This window comes from Papaver somniferum, unplaced genomic scaffold, assembly GCF_003573695.1.
Source record: "Papaver somniferum cultivar HN1 unplaced genomic scaffold, ASM357369v1 unplaced-scaffold_135, whole genome shotgun sequence".
NCBI lineage: Eukaryota > Viridiplantae > Streptophyta > Magnoliopsida > Ranunculales > Papaveraceae > Papaver > Papaver somniferum.
The window spans coordinates 11,210,427-11,228,051 of NW_020622713.1; the positions used below are offsets into that span (position 1 = coordinate 11,210,427).

The window sequence follows — 17,625 nt, forward strand, 5'->3', positions numbered from 1 at the left end:
AGGTCAATTGACACAAATGATTTGAGAATCTAGGAATCCGTCTGTATGAATCTTCTTGAGAGACAGGATACATTTAACTCATATGATTATCCTATTTAGCCTCATGGTTTTCCAATATTTCCTTGCCTCCTATTATAGACTTTAACTAAAGAAGGAAAAAGTTAATTAAGTATATTGATCTTTAAGTATTTAACAAGTATATAATAATCACATACAGCACGGCTATTTTAGTCCTTTATCACTTCAAGAATTAAAATATATGAGACTCAAGAACTGATGCATATACTAGTGATCACACTGCAAGTCTACAAGGAAGAATATAACTATTTGAATTTGAAAAAAAAAAGTAGGATCGCAAATTCGCAATAAAAAACAGACCTTAAAGCTTCAGTGTCATCTTTCTCCATGGCTTTGGATCTTCGAATTGCCTCCTCTGATAAACAACACCATATCAGATTATTATTATTATTACACTAAAAGACTGTATAAAAGCTTCTACGACAAGGGCTTCTCATCAAGATCAATACCTTCTTCTCTACGCGATAATTTTTGCTCCGTCAACTGCCAATAGAAAAATGAAAACAAAAGGATGTCATTCCTATTCCCAATTTGATCAAGACCACTTAAGGCAGTTGTGCAGGGAATTACAATACATATTCACGAGAGTGAGACACGGATTAAGTAACATTCTTCACCAAACGTTAAGCAATTGTGATACATGCGTGCAGCTTCCTGCATGTATAAAAGTATGTAAATAGGTCTTTGACATACTGTTTACGTGTATACATACTACTGAGGGATCTAGTAGCCCCTGCTTCACAACAAATAATGAGGGGAACAAATGAAAGTGCATGATGAGAATAAAAATAATAATAAAAAAAAGGTTCAAAGTGCATACTGAGAATATCCAGCTTATCATCGTACATCTTATTTTGTGGTACTTTCCTCTGAAAGACACTAATGAGGAACCTATTCATGCATGCACATGAGCTATATAATGAGTGCACACAAATTCCAATACGTACCTTTCTAGTCCCAGCTGCATCTCTTTCTCTCAAATTTTTCTCCAGTTGTTTACGCTCTTCCTGATCTCGTAGTCTTGCTTCCTCTGACTGCATGAGGTAAAAATACGAACTCAAGCTTTAGATTCAAGAAAGACAATCCTATCTTAATATACTATGTAGGCTAAGCTCCTATTCCAATGCAACTACAAATAGAACTACACTTGTGGAAACCGACCAAGCTCAATATGGAATCAATTAATACAAAAGATCAACCATAAAGAATCTTACCAGATTATTAATCAATTAAGGGCTTTGATATACAACGAGCGATGTATATAAGTCCAACAAACAGAATATAAAGACAACTTACACCGCAAACAAGGAATGGAAACTTTGGACACTCTAAATGTTTAAAAACAGAAGTTGGGTATTCCATGGGGCCTGGACTAAGCATGAGAAATCAGTGTTTTCTCCTGTTAGATGAAAAACAAAAACATTATTTTCTCATTATACCAAATATCTCTGAGGAAGGCACAAGGACATTTGCAATATTAAACCCATCTAACAATGATACAGGTACACGGGATGTTGTTTTACCCCAGGACTAGTGTCTGACACAGCGACCTCAAAATGATACGACTCTGCAAGGGGGTTTGGGCATTGCCTGAGAATATAATAGGTGGACCACAGATAAGGGAAGACAAACATCCTACAAGTAAAAGGGGATACAGCTGAGCTATAAACAGAAGCGGTGGAAGAGTAACTCTTAGAGAGTCAAAGGTTTAAATAAACTAACTGCACTTCATCTTCTTCATTTTTCTTCAAGTTTTTGTGAAATCCTAGAGGATATTGGGGGCTGTGGTACCCACTGCCTTGACCACCAGCATTGGACAGCAGCACCAGTAGTGATACGTGTCGATACAGGAATTATTTTTAAAAAGCATCCCCCTTGTTACATCTTTAAAATGCAAGAATTATTTTGCGGAGTTATTATGATTAAACCAAAGCAAGAAGAGAACTGCATCTACACCTAACTGTACTAAGCTAGAGAACCATACTTCACTTTCTCACTCATCCACGAGACTTGGTACAACAGTTTTGCAGTTGTTGTGCCCATGATAGGTTCTCTTCACTACAATCGAAATGCACTATTCTCTAAAAACAATATAATCTGTCAACAGGAAAGGGTTGCATAGTAGGATAATGAATTACATAAGTAGAAGTACAAAATAATGAAAACACTAATAATTCTGTAAGAAAATGAAATATCTCCTTTGTCTCTGTGGCAGGCCAAACTGCACTACATAGTTTAATTGCCAACATCCCCAGGGACGGAGTCAGAAATTCAGCGTTATTCTTTTATACCTGGGCTGTAAGTTATGTGCAAGTCCAAGGCCTAGAAGATTATCCTACAAATCTATTAAGAGGATCTGAGCTACAGCCTGGTTTAGCCCTCAAATAGGTTCATCCCTGCTCATCCCTATCCTAATTCCTAAGTGAAGTATTTGGCAGAAAGCTGAATGAATTTGAAATCACTGGCATAGAGAAATAATAAGTAGTCGCTTTCGGGGAATCTGTAGTCAGGATTGAGCAAGCCGCACTGCAACGAACAAACAAAAAAATGTCCATACAACTGGATTTCATTACTCTATAAAAGAAACAAGTACCTCTAAATCATCCTCGTCATATGATGCCTTTCTTTCAACTCGTTTTTCCTTAACTGGTTCAGCCATCACCTGCAATACACAGTCCAGTCAAAACATAAGTTAGCACGTTGTTACAAGAACCACTGACATTTTATCACAACAACATTACCTTATACAATACAAAATGTGACTTGTATCAAATAAAAAATATGACGGTATACCTCACCGTCATCCTCATCTTGATTTTCAATCTTCTTCCTGAAACTTTTTTTATGCGAATCCACTTTTTTAGGAGATGGTAACTTCTGAACCCCAATATCGTCCTCATCAGAGTCTGGTTCCAAAAGAGTATATGTCTGTTGTTTCCTAACTGACATGGCAGCCTCATTCTCTTCTCTTTGATAACTCTAATAAACGAAACCCACAAATTATCAATCAAACTATCTAACAAAACCCTAATTTCATAAATATCAAATTATCAATCAAACATACATACATTTAACCCAGAAGATTTGCGTGGGGCTCTAGCAAAAAGCTCTTGAGCAAATTTTCTTGTCTCAGTTGTTGAAGGCAAATTCGCAAACTCTACAAGCTTGGTATTAAGATCACTCGCCGAAGATGCTTGTTTAGCTACAGACACAGTAATAATTTCACAAAGAACATCAAACCCTAGAAAAAATCATTACATTATCATTAAATAAGTTCATAGAGAGAAAGAGAGATAGTCATTTTACTAACCTAATCCAATAACGTATTGAATAACAGTGGCCTGAGAGAAATTTACAATTGACATCAACTTGTCTGAAACCCAAATTTTGAGATCTCCATCTCCCGCCATTGTATCTGTAATTACTTAAACTCCTTTCTCCGTTTCTTCAGATTTGGAAATAATAATCGAATCGATTTTAGCTTTTTAGGTTTACCAGAAATTCGGATGGATAAATTGAAAAACAAACCCTAACTGCAAAGAGGGGGAGAGTGAAATAGAGACACGAGGGACGGGGAGGCAGATATATTTTTGTGTTCGCATGTCGGAAATGTTATTTGGAGCCAGCAGTAGCTTGCCTATACGTGCCACTAGGCTTTAGCCGGATTCTAAATGCCCGGCTTTGGTCAAATACTCAGTACCGTCTAACCCAACAAATGAATAACCTCGTCAAACGAATAGCTTAGGTCTGTTTCTACGCGCATGTCAAAAAAAATCATGTTTAGCATACCAATTGGCATGCCAAACCAATTGTGACACTATGAAAAAATCATAAAGCGATAATCTTTCTAGCGAACGACATTTATAATTTCGCCAGCAACAAGCTTTTTATCACCTGCGCTACCATGAATATTGCTCGATATTGTCTCTAGTGCTAACGGCTAGTTTTTTATCGTTGTAAATAGGTAATTTTCAAACTCACAACTTACCATAAATTTTTACATAAAAATTTCTCTTTTCTCTTTTCTCTTTTCTCTTTTCTCTATTTCTCTTTCTCAATCATTTTTTGTTCCCAGATGGCACAATTAACCCAACTTGATTCGGCAAGGAAACTTGATTTTTCTGGAGTAGTGCTTGAAGGTGCCGTTAAGAAGATATATGATAGTTATGAAGAAATAGGTAAAAAGCAAAGAAGTCTTCAAATTTTGGATATTAACCAAGTCAAGACCGCAACTAAGAAAATGCAAAGAAAAGTTCAAGGCAAGGAAAATCTAGGAAAAACAAATTTGGAGCAAAAGAAGAAGATAAACAAAGGAAAATCCGTTTGTGAGCGCATTGATTGGAAGTTTTGTGAAATGAAGATAATTAACAAGATGAAGAACATTGTCCTAAATTATTATTTTTAAAGTCTAGTTATATATTTATTTTTCAAATTATTATTGTCTAGTTTTATGTCTTGTAAAAATGACTATTAATGATTAATTCGAAGTTTGAATTTGAAAATTTGACGAATATTGTTTAAAATTAAGCTTAATTATATTCTAATCCAATCTTACATTTTAATTAGAGATACATTTAATTAAAACATTAATTAGAGATACATTTAATTAAAATATAAATTAGAGATATATTGGATAATGAATATTACAATAACTAGTTGGAAGCCTAACAAGCTAAGCTCCAACGACGCACTGCTAACATTAACTGAAAAGGTTGTCGTGCTAACCTACCAGCGAGCCTCATGGGTAACCTAGCCAAGTGAGCCGAAGCGGATGGGGGGTTGAGATTGTATCACAAGGGGGGAAAGCTAACTCTACCTTAACTTTTGTTGAGAGTTGTGGTATAACCTGTCATATCCTATGTCATGTAGCTAGTTGTAATCGGTTACAAGTTACTTTGGAAATCAAGGTGTAACCAATCACAAGCTACATTGGTATGCAAGTTGCAAAAAGAGTTTGTTTAAGGTTTCAACCTCGGAGCCACTTTCTTTCTCTAAGTCGCCAGAAAAGGGTTTGTTTAGGGATTTGGAGAATGTTCCGATGGAATCCTACCAATGAATGGTTGGATGTATCATTCTTACGAAGTTTCCAACTTATAGTAGTCCACTTCCAGCCAGGTTTCGAGCTCGGAGCCACTTTCTCGAAGTCGCCAAAAAATGGTTTGCTTAAGGTTTCGGAGAATATTCCGATGTAATCTTATTTGTAAATGGTCGAATTCATGGTTCTTACGAAGTTCCCGACATATAGTAGTCCACTCTCGTTCAGGTTTCGAGATCGGAGCCACTTTCTTTCTCGAAGTCGCCAGAAAAGGGTTTGTTTGAAGTTTGAACCCTCCCAGAGCTTCTTGGTTCCTAGTTTGTATATTCGTTATACCACATTTGAAGTTCGTATCAGTACTAAGCTTCATAATTATCGATTTTTATGATGTATCCTGCTAAGTTTGAAGTCAAAACACCCTCCCGAAGCTTTTTGGTTTATAGTTTGAACGTCGTTATACCACATTTGAAGTTCAAATCAACACTGATCTTCATATCTATCGATTTTGATGATGTATCATGCTAAGTTTTAAGTCAGAACCCTCTCAGAGCTTATTGGTTCATAGTTTGTGTGTCGTTATACGACATTTGAAGTTCGAATCGATACTGAGCTTCATATTTATCGATTTCGTTGATATATCATGCTAAGTTTTAATTCAGAACCCTCCCAGAGCTTCTTGGTTCATATTTTGTGTGTCGTTATACCATATTTGAAGTTCGGATCGATATCAAGCTTCATATTTTATTGATTTCGATGATGTATCATGCTAAGTTTGAAGTTTGAACTCTCCCGGAGCCTTTTGGTTCATAGTTTTTATGCCGTTACATCACATTTGAAGTTCAAATCGACACTGAACTTCATTTTTATCAATTTCGATGATGTATCCTTCTAAGTTTGAAGTCAGAACCCACCCTAAGCTTATTGGTTCATAGTTGTATGTCGTTATACCACATTTGAAGTTCATGGCGTGTATGACTAGTCAAAATTGCTTTATGTCCAATATGACTAGTCGAAATTCAAACCAGAAGCACAAAAAAAAAACACAAATGCACAAAGAGAAAGCACAAAGAAAACACGTTTTCTTATTTTTTTTATGTAAGGGAGGTAATGCAAATTACAAATTTTTACGGGGAAGATAACGCAAATTACCCCACCACTTTTAAAAATGTAAATAAATATTGTATTCTTGATGAGTAAAGAGTCTGTTATTAACAATTTCTCAACTCGAGCAATGTTATTATCATCAATGACTCAACCGTCAATGACTATGACAGCATCCTCAAAACATAAATGGATAAATGGGGGCTCCGGCAGGAGTAAATGATTTTTGTATTTGTTTCGAAGTAGTGGTTTTTTAAAAATTCCCCATTTTTAAACCTAAAGAGATTGGGGTATACTCAGATTTATATGGACATAGTGTCCTTACTAAGGGGAGGCCAAATATGGGTGTAGTTACAATACTACCCTTACCCTATATAATTCTAATTATCCTAAATCAGTTTTATTATTTTCATTCCATATTCCTTTTTCTTTTCTTCTTCTCCTCCACACCATACCGACCTCCCCCACCACCACCATCAAAACTTGACGATTAAATCGAATGAATCGTCGATTCAAAAATTCCGATTAATCTTCAAAACTGGATCCGCCACGACCTATGGGTATTCGTATGAAAGTAGAAAATCGAAAACCCAATGAATACAACCCTGAATTTGCAAAATTAGTTCAAAGAAAAGTGAAGAAAAAAAACCGTCGAAGAAGAAGAAGAGATCAACACCGTCGAAACCGAAGAAATGATGCTATTAAGAAATTAAGGGCCTACTTAAACTCACTCAAGTACTTCAATTTCATGTTTGCATGTCAAATTAAGTCAGAAAATTCGAATTTGAGAATTTGTAGTTATTTTGCCGGCAAGGTGTTTGTTCCACGACCTTGCCGACTTTTCATGTTTAGGGTCAGTCGGCAAGCTCTTAGGTTGAAGATCTTGACCGCTGTTTAGTATCTATAACTGCTACTTGCAGGGTCGGCAAGGTATTCAACCTAGGACCCTGCCGGCGTCAGTTTTTTTGTTAGCCGGGTTGGTTATAAATTTTTTCCTTGCTCGCTGTATTTCAAGTTTTTTGTGTCTCCTGATGCCTTGAAAATTAAAAGTCTGAATGGTATTTGGATAAAACCATGCCGGTTGTTTGTTAGCCGGCAATGTGTGGGTAATGGACCTTGCCGACTGGTTTTGTGAAAAATCCTTGTATCTACTGTGTTCATATTTGTTATAAACCGACAGGTTATGTGAATAATACCGTGCCGGCTGATGTTTATCCGGCATGCATTATTTAGTCAACTCTTCCGACTTTTGTGTAGCCGATAAAGTTATATTTGTCGACCCGACCGACTTATAAAAATTTTTCTTAATTGTTCATGTTCAGGTTACGAAAGGCAAAGAAGAAAGCTCTTAGTCCTCCTTCAAGACCTCATAGTGTTGGTGAAAAACTCTTGACTTCAACACATCGAGGGGCATACGTTGTGCCGGGAACGCTCAAGATCCGTGTACCGAATGATTTTGAACCACCATCGGAACCCAGTGATTCAGACGAGACTCCAGATGAAGACCAAGCAATTCCATCTGGTAGAAGAGGTGATGATGATGATGTTGATGAAAGAACTCCGGATGCTGGAGGAGATAAGAATGATGATGATGGTGGTGATCAGGACATGCCTAATGTTGGAGGAGGTAATGATGATGATGATGGTAATGGAGATAAATATAAGGATATCGAAGAAGAAACTGTTGAAGAGACAGTGGAACAAGAAGAAGAAGAAGAAAAATAAGGTTGAGATGGAGAACAAACTCTAGATATTGTTCAACAAACCCAAGCTTCAAGTTCAACTGAAACCGGAAGACCAAAGAGGGTTATCACTAAACCAGCTGATTCCCACATGCCTCCCCGTCACTTGATGGTTAGACTGAAACCATGTGAGTCTCTAAAGGGGACCGCAAAAGATGGCGGAAATGTTCTTTTTGGATACAAAGACTCATGGGCATGTCAAATCCATAATACTATTGTAAGTAATCTCAATCCGTCTTTGTTTTTTATTTAAGTGTATCTATCTTAAATTTGTGTCAATTGTTTGTATTTCTTTTCATTTTGCTTTTTTGGTATTTAGGATCACAAGCATGCCATCCGTCTCATTAGGCGCTAAACTTCATGTTCAGTGACTAAGAATTGGGATCTTGAGGATGAATGTGAGGTGGTGAAAGTGATTTTCAAGAACTCCGGGTTGTGGCCTGCAGTGGAGAGTTCGAATATTAATCATGATAGAGTTATCGTATCTGCATTCCGTGAGAGGTTCTACGGAGAGACTGATACAATGTTATTCTCATTCGTTGAGATGGCGATAACTCCCGATGATGCTCATGAAATTGTAGGCCTCGAGGTTGAGGGAAAAGCAATCAATGAGGGTTCGATAGTAAGATTTCTTGGGAGAAGATTTACAAATTGAGCAAGAAATTTTTCGGTTGGGATCAGGCTGAGACGGAGTCTACACTTGTGAAGAAGGATGGTCGTCTAAGCAAGAAGTTTAATCTGAAGCAGTTGAAGGACATATTAGGTGAGACCAATAAAATCTTTGATGAGGAAGGAAGGGTGAACTCGGTACGAATCAATGCTACCCCGTCAACTTATTTGTTATACGTCATAGGAAAATGTATCTTCCCCGACAGTTCCGAAAACTTGGTCGATGCCAGTTATATGCAACTATTGGATCCCTTTGATAAGATGCATGAGTATTCTTGGGGTACTGCGGTGGTCGCCTTCTTGAACAATGAGTTGAAAAATGGTACTAGGGCACTCACTGTGCAAGTTAACGGGAATATATGTCTCTTCCAGGTAATTTTATTGTCTAAATCATTTACATTTTCAAAATTCTAGTGAGATAATATTCTTACTAAACTTTGTGTTTGCATAGGTTTGGATATATGAGCACTTCCCTAACTTGTTCAAAGGCAACTCCTACATCAAAGTGGATGAGAATGTTGCGATTGATAAGCCAAGAGCGTAAAGATACAGTTTTAAGGGTGGTCAAGATAAGGAAATGCCGCAACATCTTACCAAACTCCAAATCGCCGTTGACAATTTGACTGCGGATAAGGTAACATTTGATCCGTATCGAGATGCTAGAAATCAAGGTTTGATCCAAAGGAGAGATGATGTTGCATTATATTACGGTCCCTTGATGATCACCCATGGATATTCTATGTATGATCCACATCGGGTAATGCGACAGTTGGGTTACGTTCAAGAAGAACCTCATTTTGATGAAGATCAATCATTCTTTAATGTGTTAAGGAAGGACCGCAACACGTCCAAAAAAAGAATTATCATCGCATACGTTCCAGCGCCATCTCTAGAACATTGGGACGATAGACGTGGCTGTAACATCGATGTGAGTCTTTTGGACGAGGTGACCAAAGGTCATGAAGCTAGTGAGAGATACATGTCGTGGTACTTGGGTTGGGCTCGTCCTACTGTGATTAGAGAAATGACTGCTGAAGATTTAGCTCATAAGAGGAAGCTGGTAGCGAAAGAACTGGCAACAAGTCTTAAGTTCTTTGTAAGTATTTTAGAGTTGCTCTTACTGTTTTAAGATTACATTATCGAATCATTCTATTAATTGTTTGTTGTTTAATTGGAAATAGAAGGAGCATTTGAATACCTTTGTGAAGGTGTTGTGCTGCACGAAAGACAAAGGAGAGCCTTTGTCGATTGAGGATCAAAGCAAGCACATTGACTATGCTTGCAATATTGACAATGAGGACACCCGTGAATTGTTCAAGTAAGCTAATGCTGACGTAAAAAGGGAAGAAAAAACCAGGAGGGAAGTACAAGCCAAGATGAGTGCTGACAAAAAGAGGGCTCGTAGTGTCGTGGTGGTGTTCCTAAACGGGGTCGGGGTCGTGGTGGTGAATGAATGCAGTTAGTTTATTTGTTTATGTTGTGTTGGACAAATGTTAAGGTTAATGGTTGAACAAATGTTTTGTTTTTAAGGTTTATGGGACATGTTTTCGTATTTTGGACAACAAGTGTTGGATTTCTAATTGTTGAGTGAATGGTTTGTTTAGCTACGTAAAGTTTTAATACTTATGCCGACATGTTTTTTGAAAGTTACAGCGCCGACCACACCAGGGCCGACAACGTTTTGAACTGTCAGACTGCCAGCCCCGATACCAGAAATTATTTGCATACTAGGGACGGCAAGGTAATCGGATCAATACCTAGCCGACTGTTATGAAGTCGGCAGGGTATTATATTATCGACCATGTCGGCTATGTGTTGCAGCAAATACCTTCTCCTCATGCCTAAAATCATCATAAGGTCGGCATGGTTATAAATTATGTTCCTTGCCGACCACATCACAACCGGCACGCTAGTGACCAAATACCGTTCAGACGGTTAAACAGAAAAAATTGAACTCATGCCTAAAAGTCATAAGGTCGGCATAGTAAGAAAATTTGGACCTTGCCGACTATATCATAGCCGACATGTTAATGACCAAATACATTTCCGGCAGTTACACAGAAGAAAACGTTCTCCTGATGCCTAAAATCATCATAAGGTCGGCATGGTAACAAATTTTTCACCTTGCCGGTTATATCATGGCTGGCATGCTAATGACCAAATACATTTCCGGTGGTTACACAGAAGAAAATGTTCTCCTGATGCCTAAAATCAGCATAAGGTCGGCATGGTAACAAATTCCAACCTTGCCGGCCAGACGTACTCGGCGTATTGGGGAAATAAAAACCTCGCCGGCGAATTCAAAATTCAAATTTTTACAAGTACAACTGCATTGATTTAATTGTACTTAGGCACTATAATGGCCAAATTTGGGCACCAATAAATGCACTACTTCTCTCTACAAAACAACACACAACTATTTGCATATACTCTCCTAAGATCATATCATCATACACACCATCTAACTCACCCAATAACTCTCTACATACAACAATGACATCATTTGATTCAAATGAAGATTTAGCAATCACCAAGGCGTGGTACGAGGAAACGCGGGTTAGACACGAGTTCTCCACAAGGGTGGATGTCCTAAACTTTTGAACTAGGGTCCACAACAAATTTAGGCAAGAGTTTGGGAATCCTAATGGAAGAAGTGTTCAACAAGTCCATGATAGGCACCTAGTCATCGAAAATGCGATACTCGCTTTTTTAGCTCTCCAACCCCGGATTTTCAACGCTACCAACTTCAACTTGTCCATTGAACAATTTGTAAGTATGTTTTTGGTTTATTTTACGTGATCCATGTTGTTTGGTATTCCTACTAAACACCACTAACAAAGTAAGTTTGTGTTTTATTTTTGTGGCATGAAGTTGTCAAAGCGTGGTACTTAGAGGAAAAGGGGGAAGCATTCGCATTTGATGCAAGCTATGAATTCATGGTCTCCAAAATCCCGGAGTATGCCCCGGACATCATGCAGGCCGGAGATGAATGGGATTCCTCCAACGAAGATTGATGGTCTTAGAGTAGGTTTTGTGGGTAGATCTCTATGTAAGTCCTCACGAGACTATAACTCGTCTACTAGGGTCGCCTATGGGTTTAAAGACTTGATGCACATGCTAAGTGCATTCGTTTTTCCGTCGACAAGGAGTTGTATATTATGTTTCAATCAACGTAGTAACCAAAATTGCATGAATAAAGTGAATTGCATCTATTAGAATTCAGTTTTTTTTTTTTGGATAACCAAAGTCGGCAAGGTTGTAAGATTACTACAATGCCGACTAAATGCTAGCCGGCAAGGTAAGAAAGTTAATAAATGCCGACTACATAAAGTCGGCTAGGTAATCAATCAATACCATGCCAACTACATACGCATTTAGAACAATCTCTTGTATGTCAAAAAAATAATAAAGCCGGCATGTTCTTCATTCGTATACCTCGCCGGCCATATTAAGTCGGCACTTACTTCATTCGCAGACCTTGTCGGCCTAATGATCTTCGTTAGTCGACCTTGCCGACTTTTCATACTTTCAGAACTGAAAGTGTTGATTTCTTCTTTGATTTTGAGTATGATTTCATACAACAGATTTGCAATCCCCTTTTTAGAAGTGTTTCGGTTGTGTGCTTCATTTTTCGTTGTAAGAGATATTCTCAAAAAAAAAATCTCATCAAAAATCATCCCACAAAAGTTCAATCAAAAACAAAATTTCGTAACTAAAATTCCTAAATTTTAATCTATTCAATTAATCTAAACTCAATTAATTAATCTAATCAAAAAATTTAGTGTTAATTAAATAAGGACATATTAACCATTTAAAAAATACAAGGTTGAGGGGTGGTTTCTTTTACTTCAAAATATCTTGGATTTTTTCTCATTAGATACACCCCAATCAAGCCTGGTGTTTAAATCCGAAATTTGATCGCCAAACGAATTGATTTTTGTTATCAAAGTAACATGTTTCCTCTCATACACTGGACAAAAGAACATCACATGTAACTCTCCCAAAACAGTACACTACAAAATCGAAAAAATAAATTAATACGGTTCTCCAATGTGTCATCGAGTTGTGATGCTAATTTGCCAACTTCGAGAAAGTTAAATCTACGGTATTCAAAAACACCAGGCGAGAGCTCTCTTTCTCATAAAAGCGATGCTGCCCAACGTATTTTATTTATTTTATTCAGTGGAAAGGAGAATACATTTCTGTAGATATGTTTTGCAAATCCAGCTACAACGCGGCCTACGACGTGGTCATCCCTGACAACGCGGCCTCCAATGCCCGCAAGCCCATTCTTTTTCTTAACTAATGTAATTGGATTGGAATATTGGATAGGTCTCGGATGTTTTTGCTTTAAAAAAAAAAAAGGAAATCTCTGTGACGTTGCTGTTCTTTCCCCCTATTCAAACGCGGAAATGTTAGATGCACTAGAAACTCTCACGAGCTGGGAACCGTGTGAGAGGGGGAATGAGATTCATTTCTGCCCCCACTCCCTATCTCAATATTGAGAAGCATATCCCAACCATCCAATGCCCATCCGGTGCACACCACGGTGTAGCTCCTCGGTGCATCTATTAAAGCTCATTCAAATAAAATCTAGCTACCTCGAAGTTGTTGGGACTCTCCCTGTGTGCACATATTTCATCATCAAACACGTGTACATAGGAAGATACATGGAGGGCATGCGGACAAGGTCATCAAAGTATGATGACACACGCTCATAACCAAGAACCCCATCCCGTCAACGTGGGATCTTTGCCCGAACAATCCAAGGATAGAAGTTAAAGGATGTACCGGTAACACGCTGCACTGCGGAGCACCAAATAACTCCCAAAGAGTTACTTTATCTCATCCCCAAAAGAGGCCAAGATCAACGATGGAGAGAAGGCGTACTGACATGGACGCGACAGAGGCAGAAGACACTTGCCTGACACGAGCAGGCGCCCCAACTACCCGCATTAAACACTCTGAGAAGCATACGTGTCGATCAACCCGTGGAACGAACGAGGATGACTCTGCGTGAAGAAGTTACAAACGAAGACCCATGCGTGATGGACACAAAACACAAGAAGATAAGGTTCAAACGGTCCTGAGAAATGGGTCCCACACTCTAACCCTATAAATACTCCCTCTCCATCAAGAGTGAGGGGAGGAGGAAAAATTCAGGAAAGAGAAGGAGAGAGAAACTACGAGTGTAAGTGAGCTCTCTAGAATTCATATACCTATGTAAACCCCAAAGTCACTCGACTACCCTTGTAACCATTAAATACATAGTGAAACAACAACCCCGTGGATGTAGGCCTTAGTGCTGAACCACGTAAATCCCGGTCTTATTTATGTTTCAGCACTTTATTTTCTGCTTAACGCTCCATGAGTTTTACTTTTATGCTTCGTTTTCTTTACCTTCCCCTGCGTAAACGCCACTCCCGATGTTCTCAGAGGAGGCTATGATAAACCCGAAGGTTTTGAGCCGAGGAATCAATACCGTTGTAATATCAGCGCGAGACTTACCTAGGGTGTGAACATTGATTGTGAATATTTAGACCCCTTCGTGATTTATGTGTTCACAATTTGGCGCTAGAAACAGGGACTTCGTCCCGGTAAAAGATTTATTTTGTCCTGTGATTTCATCTTAAACTGGCATATGATTGCTCTGCTTTATTAGCTCTGACAGTATAGATCATTTGTTAACTTTATTATATTCAAAAACGCACCTATTATCTTCGATAGCCTTGGCAATACTTTCATTTACTGATTATAAGATTTATTGTTTTGATCCATGGATTTACGTTTTTCTTTAGATCTCGTACAAACCTGTCTCTCAGGTGAGTTTTTCGTAGATTTTTTAAAGGATCTACTTGCATTTTTTTTTTTAAAAAAAAAGGGGTTCTCAAGTTTCCGCGTACTTTCAATGAACCCTCTCTTTTAATAAAACTTTAACCCGTGTATTGTAACTCATATGTTTTAATCCGATGAACATCCCTGAGATTTCTCTGTGGCCTTCGGATAGTTATTCCCTGTCTTGGAATAAGATATTTCGCCAACTAACCCGATTCGCACGGATATTCCCGTTTCTCGCTGTTTGAAATTCCCTTGTGCAGAAAGAAAACGGATTGTGAGTAAAGAATGCGAGCTTCCGCGAGATTTCATTGTCGACAAAAGGACCCGTGATGGAAAAGACGCAGGAAGCAGGAAAATCCAAAGCTTCGTCAAAGGAAGCACCTAGGACAACCCTGGTCGTCACCCAAAGCAAGCAGAAAGGACACAAAGCCAAAATGACCAGTCAAAGGCAAGATACTGCGGAGATCACTTCACCTATGAACGCTGATTCAGTTGCAGCCGCGGCTGTCAGAGCAGCGGCGACAAAGTACGGTGCGGCTGCGATAGTCCCGAAGGCTGCAGAGGCTAGCAAAACTTGTGCTATGAATCAATTTCATCAACCAAAAGAAAGGGTGGATGAATCCAGAATATACCAACCCGTGCACCTTCCAATTTTCGGAATGCCATCAACAAATGATCAAAATCAAACCATGCCGGCGGCTCTAGCCCCGCAGAGGAGCACTCACCCCGATTTGGAAATGCCAGCAACCGAAGATGAACCTCTGCCACCTTTAGTGCAGACCGTAGAGGAAGGCGGCACCATGGCCGTAGTGGCACGAGCTGGGACTCCCAATCAGGGGTCAAACCAATCACATCGACTGATGGCTGAGCTTGAAGAATTGAAGAAGATCCAACAGGTTTACGCAGATGATGTAGCTCTGCTGGCCAGAGAAAATCAAGATTTAAAGGATCGGATTTCCCTAAGCACGAAGACCAGCCAACAACTTGATGAAGCAAATTCAAAGGCACCAGAGCCAAACCGAGACCGAAGAGTCGTCATAGCGGCTAATGGAGACGCGACTAGGGGAAGTAGCGCATCCGACCCGGATTACGAAGACGGAGAATCAGACTATAACGAGCAGAAGAACATAGGGCACCACCGCGCGATGGAAGAGCTACGAGATGAAATGATGGCCGAGATCAGGCAATTAAAAAGTAGACAAGGCGGGGGAAGGTTAGAAGAGGTCATGAGAGAAGCTAACTCTACGCCCTTGACTCATCGCCTGGCCAACACCCTTATTCCGCTGAAATGCCCTTTCCCAACGTTCGAATGCTATGACGGATCCAGCGATCCTGCTGCACATATTCGGTATTATAACCGTGTCTTAGCTAGATGGGGTCAGAACGACGCCGTACTCTGTAGATACTTCCCGTCAAGCCTGAAGGGATCGACATTGTCCTGGTTTGATAATCTGCCACCAGACTTCATCCACTCATACGACCAACTCGCAGAAAAATTCTTAAGAACATACATGTACAACAAGACTGTAAACACCGGAATGGATAAGCTCTTTTCACTAGCAATTGGCTACAAGGAAACCACGAGGGAATACACTAACAGATGGCACAAGATCTGCCAAGCCATAGGAAGTGTGGACCCAGTGGTAAGCATCAATTGCTACAAATGGGGATTAGACCGAATGAGTCCACTATTTATTGAGATTCACGGAAGCGTGCCTAAGACAGAGGGAGATCTTCGAATAATTATTGAAAAGCACGCTCGACTTGAAGAAATCCAACGGGAAAACCCGAGGGCATATCTGCAGAGATCTCACCGCACCAATTCAGCAGAACAAACCAATGGGGCCAAAAGGAGTTGCTCAGTGGAGAGACCTCACGAAGATAGGAAAGAACGAAGGGATGAACGAAGAACAGGTGACCGAAAATTCGAAGATCAAGTTTACACGAAACTCAACGCTAGCTATGCTCGTATCCTATGAGAGATCAAAGAAAGGGAAAACTTGGAGTGGCCATGGTCTAAGGGAAAGCAGCCCCCGAGATCCGAGAAGTCTAAAGATTACTGTGAATATCATTGTTTCAACGGACACCATACCGAAAAATGTAAAAACCTCAAAATAATGATCCAAAAATTAATTGATGCGTGAGAGCTCAAACATTACGTACGAAAGGATGTTACCGAGGATAGATCCAAACGAACCAAACCAGTCCAACTTCCGGAAGGAAACCGCACAATCAACACCATCTCGTGTTCCGAAGCCGCGGCCCTCACTTACAGCAGATAGGAAAGAGGTTACGGAAGCAATTCGAAGACCGCTGCGAATTGTATAAGGTCGATGGGATAGGTGGACGAGCACGAAGAGTGGATGGAATCTCCTATCATCTTCGATGCCGAAGATATCGAAGAAGATATGGAAGACCATAACGATCCCTTGGTCCTAACACTACCAGTAGCTGGATGTAACCTCAAAAAGATCCTCATAGACGGGGGAAGCTCCGTAAACGTCCTATTTTACGATGCATTCAAACGGATGAAGCTCCATGATGAACAGTTAATGACCTCTTATTACACCATCTACGGATTCAATGGAGCACCCACGAAGCCCTTGGGAGACATCGTGTTGCAGGTTAACGCAGGGCCCATGAAATAGAAACCCGATTCAGTGTGGTGGACACCCCATCCCCCTACAACGCCATTATTGGACGAAAATGGATACATAAACTCAAAGGAGTTGCGGCAACGTACCACCAATATCTCAGATTCCCAACACCTGAGGGAGTAATGGAAATCAAGGGAGATCGGGTCACTACGAGAGAGTGCCAGGCCACTCAGGATCATATCAACAACGAGCAAGAAGAGCAGCGAAAAATCCGAAGAGTAAAAATAAAGAAACCGCGAAAGAGAAGGCCATAGACCTGTTCCTCAAGGAAACTACAGGGAAGGGCTTGACGAAAGATGATAATGTCCTAAGCACAGAGACAAGTACTTCAACAACCAGCGAAGACAGAAACACGCTAAATAGCAATTAAAGAACGTCCCAGTCCTCGGAAACCGAAGCCTGTGTTCACACCAGTGGAGCCCGTAAAAGAAATCAACATAGGAACGGAAGAAAACCCGAAGATGATCAAAATAGGGACCATAATGGACGAAGGAAGAGAAGATTC

The 17,625-nt window shown here is 39.7% G+C and overlaps 1 protein-coding gene across 3 annotated transcripts; it reads right to left on the minus strand.

Annotated features, from left to right (window-relative positions):
- Window positions 1-146: 146 nt before the first annotated feature.
- On the minus strand, window positions 147-3,665 carry LOC113334239 (pre-mRNA-splicing factor ATP-dependent RNA helicase DEAH1-like). 3 transcript variants are annotated; one of them, XM_026580568.1, is made up of 8 exons: window positions 3,389-3,665; window positions 3,147-3,280; window positions 2,872-3,057; window positions 2,672-2,740; window positions 1,026-1,112; window positions 654-732; window positions 528-561; window positions 147-433 (listed from the first exon to the last, which is right to left on the minus strand). In XM_026580568.1, exons 1-6 carry the CDS (start codon window positions 3,486-3,488, stop codon window positions 658-660), a joined length of 651 nt encoding a protein of 216 aa, XP_026436353.1. In that variant the 5' UTR covers window positions 3,489-3,665; the 3' UTR covers window positions 147-433; window positions 528-561; window positions 654-657. The 3 variants fall into 3 exon arrangements, with proteins under 3 accessions (XP_026436353.1, XP_026436352.1, XP_026436354.1); XM_026580569.1 differs by having other exon boundaries at window positions 333-433; window positions 649-732; XM_026580567.1 differs by lacking the exon at window positions 654-732.
- Window positions 3,666-17,625: the final 13,960 nt, after the last annotated feature.

Excerpts from the sequence above, each read along its gene's own strand:
- LOC113334239 (XM_026580567.1), bottom strand. The coding sequence starts at position 3,488 with ATGGCGGGAGATGGAGATCTCAAAATTTGGGTTTCAGACAAGTTGATG. Across the intron at positions 2,741-2,871 it reads AAGATGAGGATGACGGTGAG|GTGATGGCTGAACCAGTTAA; the intron begins GTATACCGTCAT and ends TGTGTATTGCAG. Across the intron at positions 562-1,025 it reads ATGCAGCTGGGACTAGAAAG|TTGACGGAGCAAAAATTATC; the intron begins GTACGTATTGGA and ends TTCTATTGGCAG.